Here is a 6,992-nt window from a genome sequence, read left to right as displayed (position 1 = left end):
CTTTGCTGTGTTGTGTAGTGCACATCACGCAGTGCTATGACTGTATTTTACTGTCCCGAATAACAAAACAGCCCAAATTTTAGTCACCTGAACTTAGATCGTTATTCTTTACTTTTCCAAATTCTTTGGAGAACTATTTTCTCCATGATATATCTGACCCACATTCCCATGGCTTGTTCAGTATTCCAGCCACATACTGATCCTCATCCTCATCCTTGATCTTTGACATTCAGTGACTCTGGTAATTCTCAGCTGCTTGACACAGGAATTGGTCTGCTGCCTGTCTCTCAGTGTTGGGTAAGTTACTTTAAAAAAGTAATTAATTACTATTACTAATTACTTAATCAATATTGTATTTAAAATACTTATCTAATTACTGTGTCTGAAAAGTAACTTAATTACTCAATAAGTAATTTAACTAAATACTTATTAAAATCCCCATAAACCTTGAGTGGACAAACAATAGAAATTAAACTCTTTAAATAATAAATAATTTTTTAAAAAAAATACGAGTCAACATGAAATAGTTTAGCCTTTTTGCTTCCTGAATCATCTTTATTACATTCTATAAAAAAAACATTCTTTAATAATTACATTTTTTAGTAAGGAATGTAACTTTCTTTAGCTAAGAAACACAATTCCAGAATAACAAATATATTTTTCCTGCAACATATCTGAATAACAAAAAAACTTCCTCAAACCAATGAGCACCATATTTCCTGCATGCTGTATGCACCATGTTTTCCAAAACATTTTTTGTACTACTTAGCTGTGTTGTTTTTGAACAAGTTGTTGCATCTCATTAATGTAAGTCTCTCAAAGCGTTCACTTGACAGTCTGTTCCTTCTGGGTGTAAGCACAAGATTGCCGAGGCTAAAAAGCCTTTCGACTGGTGCGCTTGATGGTGTGGCTGTGTTGTGCCTCAGTGAAATGGCCTTAATCCTGGGAAACTGGCTAAGAACACCCAGCTCAGACCCAGCAGATTTCAAATATTCCATCACCTCTGTTTCACCAGAGTAGGTACAGTCGTCCTCCTCAAATGAAAAAAAGTCATCAGTGGAGTCCAGCAGGGTTCTTGTGATCTTGAGCAGGTTGTTGATCTTCAAGAGACAACCCACGGCACTCTGTAGTAAGCATTGCCCTAACCATGTCTTTTTTCTCTTCTTCTCTGATCCAGCGTAACTTAAATTTAGGCAAAGTGACTGCAGCCAGGAGCTTCTTTATTGTCCATCATTGAGGAAAAGTGCACCTTGATCGCCTATGAGAAAAAAATACATCAGACACTTCACATAAGAGCATGATAAATAAAACAAAAATTTATTTTAGGGTAAGGCTATATATAGATTACCTTAACAATGATATCAGGGAGGGATGCTGTCAGCTTAAGCTCGTCCTGCAGTGCCAGCGTCCTGGACATTAGAATCTCCAGAGTTGGAAGAAGGATTCCAAAATAGCAGTTCTCTTCTCCTTGCAATATGTCTAGTGCAACAGTGAGTGGCTTCAACACGATACAATACTCCTTTAGGAACAGATACTCCCGATCAGTGAAGCATTTGATTCCAAACTGAGTGCAGACAGTAGTTAATTCAGCAAGAGGAATGTCAGTGATCCTGGATAGGGCGTCGTGAAATGAATTCCATTGTGTTGAAACAGGTACTATGAGTTTTTTCTTGAAAAAATTATCTACCAACTCTGAAGCAACAGAAGAACGGTTTGCTTTTGTCCACATTGCAGAACACTTTGAAGTTGCACTTCTGTAGATGAATTTTGCCTCATTTGCTTGAAGCCATTTCTCAACATCATGAAAAATTAAGTTCAGTGTGTGTGATGCACACCTTAAGTGTGGAGGGAGAGAAAACTGCCCTTCAGATTCTGTGGAGAGGGTCTGCTCAACATCAGTAAATGTCACCTCTTCATCTTCTTCCGATTCCTCATCAGAGTCTGATTTTTGGAACATTCTAAAAGCTTTGATAAAATTGGACCCGTTGTCTGTCACGGTGGCTGTCACTTTAGAGTTCAGTCCATAAGCCGAATGTACTTGCTCGATTTCATTGCTGATGACTTCATATGTGTGTCTCCCTCGAACTCTTTTACATGCTAGCGCTGCATGTCCTCGTACAAAAGTAGAAGGATCAGTCCAGTGTGCCGTCATTCTGAGAAAACTTTTATTATGGCTCGTCCAAATGTTAGCAGTCGTGGAAATATATTCCAAACTCTCGAATGTCTCTTTAAGCTCCATTTCCATGTCAGCATAACACTTATCTAAGTAAGTAGAAAACGTTTTTCGATCGGGCAGTGCTGCTTTTTTGACACACACAGGTATTTTGTTTAATATGCACCTAAAAGACGGAGACTCTACAGTACGCAGCGGTAGCATCTCTTCCACAACGTAGCCTGCAATCATTTTCTTAAGCTCACCTTCAGACACTTTCTGTGTTGCTGAAGTGAAATCAAGTTTCGTCTGCTTAGCAGGAGTTGCCGCGGTGTTATCCATGGATGATGAAGATGGCTCACTCAGAAGGCTTTGTCTGTGCTGCCGTGTCAGGTGCTTCAGCAGATTACTCGTGCTATTGACAGCGGCCGATAGTTTTTTCTCCCCAGGACATAGCTTACATATTACCGTAATGTTTTTGTCTGCTTGTTTTAGAAAAGTGAAGTGACGGGAATATTTCAATTTCATAAAACAGCCACTCGCTTCAGCCGAGTCCGACATCTTCCGCTGTAGAATACGACTATGCAGCAAACTGGCGCGAAATGATGTACAGCTGCACTACAGCGATGTTAAAGCGGCAGAGTTTATTTTTACCTTTAGAAGATAAATTATTGAAATTAAATAATGATTTTCAGCGAGTTTAGTTATTTCACAATGTAATGCAAGTACATTGTAAGTAACTGTAATTAAAATACCTAAAAATGAACAGTAATTAGTTACTCTACTTTTTCAGTGGAAAAGTAATTTAAATACAGTGTCTCTGTAAGAAAGACACCATTCACTTCTCAGAAAATAATTTCCTCCTTGGCTTCAGTTTTCTGAAGAAATCACTGATTTAGCAGCCCCCGAATATGAAGATTTGGGGAAAAACTCAAAAGCCAAAAAAATCACTTCCTAACCCCACAGTGGCAGGAGGTCGCCGTACAATCAGTAAAGATTTTTTCCATGTAGGAGCTGCCACCTTCTCTCTTAGAAACTGCACAGACTGCAGTGTAGTCACACAGTAAGCTACCTGCCATGTGTGGTTGGGGGTGGATGGTGGTCATGTAGCACCACAGTAACCAGAAAAAGTCTAATAATAGTTTTGATTTTTTTGCCAGTAAAAACATTTTCAGAAACACTGTGTTGCATTCAGTATCAATAGATTTACACTGTGGATTTCACCAAAAATCAGCATTTTTTTCATGATTTCACAAACCTCATTTACTTTTATTATTAACCAAATTAGGATGGAAAAAAAGGTTTAAAGGGAAAGTCAAACAGATCCTTCAAAATAAGCACCGTTCACTGCAGCCTATTGAGCCAACTAGCCAGAGCTGGTCAACTACTGGCAGTAACTACAGAGTGATTGCAGTCAATACCAGACCGTCAGAAAGAACTTAAAGCAGGTGAAATATTAATTCAGTTGTATCTATCATCATCTATCTTCCCATCAGTGTCTAGTTGTTGAAGTTGAGGTTGGCAAGAAGGAAACTGCACGGAGAAAAAGTTGGTAGAAACTACATCTAATACTGAAAAAAGCAGTGAGCTTGTCACTAAGCAAAGTTGCTCTACTGTCGAATTAATAAACCATAAATAAACTTAATGCTGTAGATTTATTGGTTTGACTTAAAAGCGAGTTTGAGATGCGTATGCGTATTAAGTGCTCACTACAGATGCGTGTGCAGAACAGATGGCTGGTTTAGATGCAGTGTATACAGACTGATTTACCTTTTACATTAAAGAAGGGATGATGGACAGAGAAAGGAGCAGGGAGAGGGGGAGCTAAAATAGTATTTTTTTCACTCCTAATGTGTACGTCCATATGATTCTGCTTATATACTGCTCATATATTAATATATGTACGTGTCAGTAGTAATATTTGAAGCTTTGATACACAGATGGCAGTGACGTCTACACCTGCTCTCTACAGGGCCCCGTGTTCTTGTGTGTGTGTGTTCGTGTGTGTGTGTCCAACACTTGAAAGAGACCTGTCAGCATTCCTCTCTGAACTACCTCTGTCGTCTATTAATCTCTCTTTCATTCTCTCGTGCCGCCTCTCTCTTCCTTCCTCTACCTCCCATTAATTCTTTCTCACACTCTTTTTCTTACGCTTTCCCTCTCCCTCCCTCTCTCTAATCTATTAATCTCTCTCATTCCTTCCTTCCGTCTCCCAGTTTTCTTGCTTCTTTCCCATCTTCCGCTCCTCTGTAATCCCTCTAAGTCTGCGCTTTTAAAGGTGTGGCTTAAATAGCCACAGTTAAATTTGATTTACTGCTTCTGTAATGACCACCAAAAATATATAGAGAAGGCAGTGATCTGCAAATCATTTGAAGTGTATTTAGATAAAAACAGTACAAATGCAATCAATCAAATGTTGCAATGAGAAGGTTTGTTGTTATTGGCAGTGTGCGTTTTTTCAGCATTATGTGTTTTTAGTTTCATCATTTTTGTTTGACAGGTCTCAAACATTTTGAAGTATTTAACTGTGGAACCACGGTGTTCGGGATAAGTGCAAACGTACATTTTCTTCTTGAAATAAACAAGATGAAATTAGCACCCTCTGAATATATTAATGCTATGAACGATTTACCTGCACACTCTTTCACAGAGGGTTGTAGGTGTGCCCATTTTCACTTTGCTCTTACCCAGTCATGTTTCTCACCGGTTGCAGTAAAATGTAATTGTTGCACACACCGGGTTTCTTTCAACATCACACAGTGTTGCCTCTTATATCATGAATTTATATCATGAAAAATGATAAGTAAGGAAATGCCACACAAAATTAAAGGAACTAAAAGATGATTCAAAAGTCACAAGAGAACATTAATTATTCATGGATTTGTTCAAATATGTGGAATCTGGTGTTAATTAAAACATTTCAGTAAGGTGCTGGAGGTCCTAATGTGTTTTATTAATTGTGTTTCATATTAGTGCAGTTGCCATGCACAAACACAACGACAGCCTCATAATTAGTGCTTCCTATGTGTAAAAACATATGCTTTACAAACACATATAGAAAGACTGCCAAGAGGAAATCAATAAGTTTGGTGTAACGTGGATTTCTTCATGTGATTAAAATATGTTTTCTTGGCTGTGAGAAATACAACTGACAACTTCACATATGTTACAGTACACGCAAAGGTGTGGAGGCAGAGAGAGAGACGGGGGGAGAAATTACTAAGGTGTGTGTGTGTGTGTGTGTGTGTGTGTGTGTGTGTGGCAGGTGTGAATCGAGGGGGGAAAACAGAGAACTGTTTACAGTGCTTACACAGAAACAGACTCATGACGATCATATGGAGGTGAAGGATACTATATTAAGTTTTTAACCAACACTTCTGCCCTTAATGCTACAAATACTGCGAACAGTACTACTACACCATCAATGCAAAGCCAACATTAAGTCACCGTTTCCACAACTGAAATGTGAATGTGAAATTGCCTCCAGCGGTCAAAAGCTCCCAAATGCTCAACTTCAGCCTTGAAATAAATAAATAAAGTCTGTGTTACCGCCAGCTATGAATGTAACAGGCAAGGGCCATCCCCAAGCTATTTCAAATAATAATGCCTTTCCACTGAGTTGTTCCCTCCTTTGTACTTGTCTGCGCTGCCCTAATCAGCGTCACCTATGCTGTAGTCCTTACACCTGTTTCCAATTAGCCAATCACCTCTTCAGTATAAATATCTCCTGCTTAGCCCTCCCTAGCCACCAGATTGTTTTAAGCCTTTCTAGCCATTATTTTGAGTTACTAGTATTCCTGGGCCCTATTCCAGGAAGCATCTTCAACAAAGTTTGATTTTAAAAATAAACTCTCAGTTGATTAGCTCTGAGATCGGCAACTTTGAGTTTCCTGTTCCAGAACACCTGATAAGAGTTAATTCAAGTCTGAGTATTTTCACTTTGAGTTAAGTACACGCGTGAGTGGAAAAAGAGAGCCAACATCAGTTGAGCTCTGATACCACGATTCATCATGGTAACGGGTAAATTTTAACCCAGTGAACCGAGGATTACGAACGTGTGCCAGTGTGCACCATGATGTTCATCACACCAACCCTCTGCATTCCTTCACTACATCCATGAATCTTCTCTGTCGTCTTCCATATCCAAACTGTTTTGTCCAATATATTAACATTTATTTTTAAAGCTAATTATTCAGCTGTAACCTGACAGCAAATGACTGGATTCAGATTCGGTCTGATTGATGAGCCTTCCCACTGAGCAAGTGGATTCAGATGCAGACCTTATTTGTTGATCCACTACGGATGATTCAGTTCAGAGTCACTGGACAGATCCACTGATTTCAGACACCGTACCTTTCAAAATGTAGTTTGACATCATTTACTCACTTGAACCTCAATGCATGAACACATTTCATCACAAATGTAATCAGATTACTATTAATGTCTATATCTGCAGTCTTAACAGTCACCTAAGCCACTCACATCATCTTTGAGCTGTAAATGTGAACATGGCTGATTACAATATGACAAATGATTGATTATTGATCAGTGTGTTCTGTGTTTAAAGATATCTTATCATTAAATGGTGATTCTGCAGTAATGTACAGTAGCCTGAAGGTTTCAAATGCAAGGGAACAGCGTGACAGCTGCATTACTGTCCACAGTTGCAGATTCAGAAAGATGGAGGCTACAGATTTAAATCTGAGCTGATTACAAATTTATGATGTTGCTGGATTGCTGTATCAGTCCTTATACACTGATAACCAATTCTTTAGTAAGGTAATACATTTATTGTTTAGATGTGGGTTGTGGACTTTGCTTTCCCTCCGTATGGTCTTTT

The 6,992-nt window shown here is 38.8% G+C and overlaps 1 protein-coding gene across 1 annotated transcript; it reads right to left on the bottom strand.

Moving 5' to 3' along the window:
• Window positions 1-299: 299 nt before the first annotated feature.
• Window positions 300-2,939, bottom strand: LOC109202836 (uncharacterized). Its single transcript, XM_019361324.2, has 2 exons — window positions 1,349-2,939; window positions 300-1,258 (listed from the first exon to the last, which is right to left on the bottom strand). The coding sequence occupies exons 1-2, from the start codon at window positions 2,711-2,713 to the stop codon at window positions 1,190-1,192; spliced, it is 1,434 nt and encodes a 477-aa protein (XP_019216869.2). The 5' UTR covers window positions 2,714-2,939; the 3' UTR covers window positions 300-1,189.
• Window positions 2,940-6,992: the final 4,053 nt, after the last annotated feature.

This window comes from Oreochromis niloticus, linkage group LG7, assembly GCF_001858045.2.
Source record: "Oreochromis niloticus isolate F11D_XX linkage group LG7, O_niloticus_UMD_NMBU, whole genome shotgun sequence".
Lineage (NCBI taxonomy): Eukaryota > Metazoa > Chordata > Actinopteri > Cichliformes > Cichlidae > Oreochromis > Oreochromis niloticus.
Note: the sequence above shows the minus strand (reverse complement) of the source record. Positions and strands in the feature narration are given on the sequence as shown.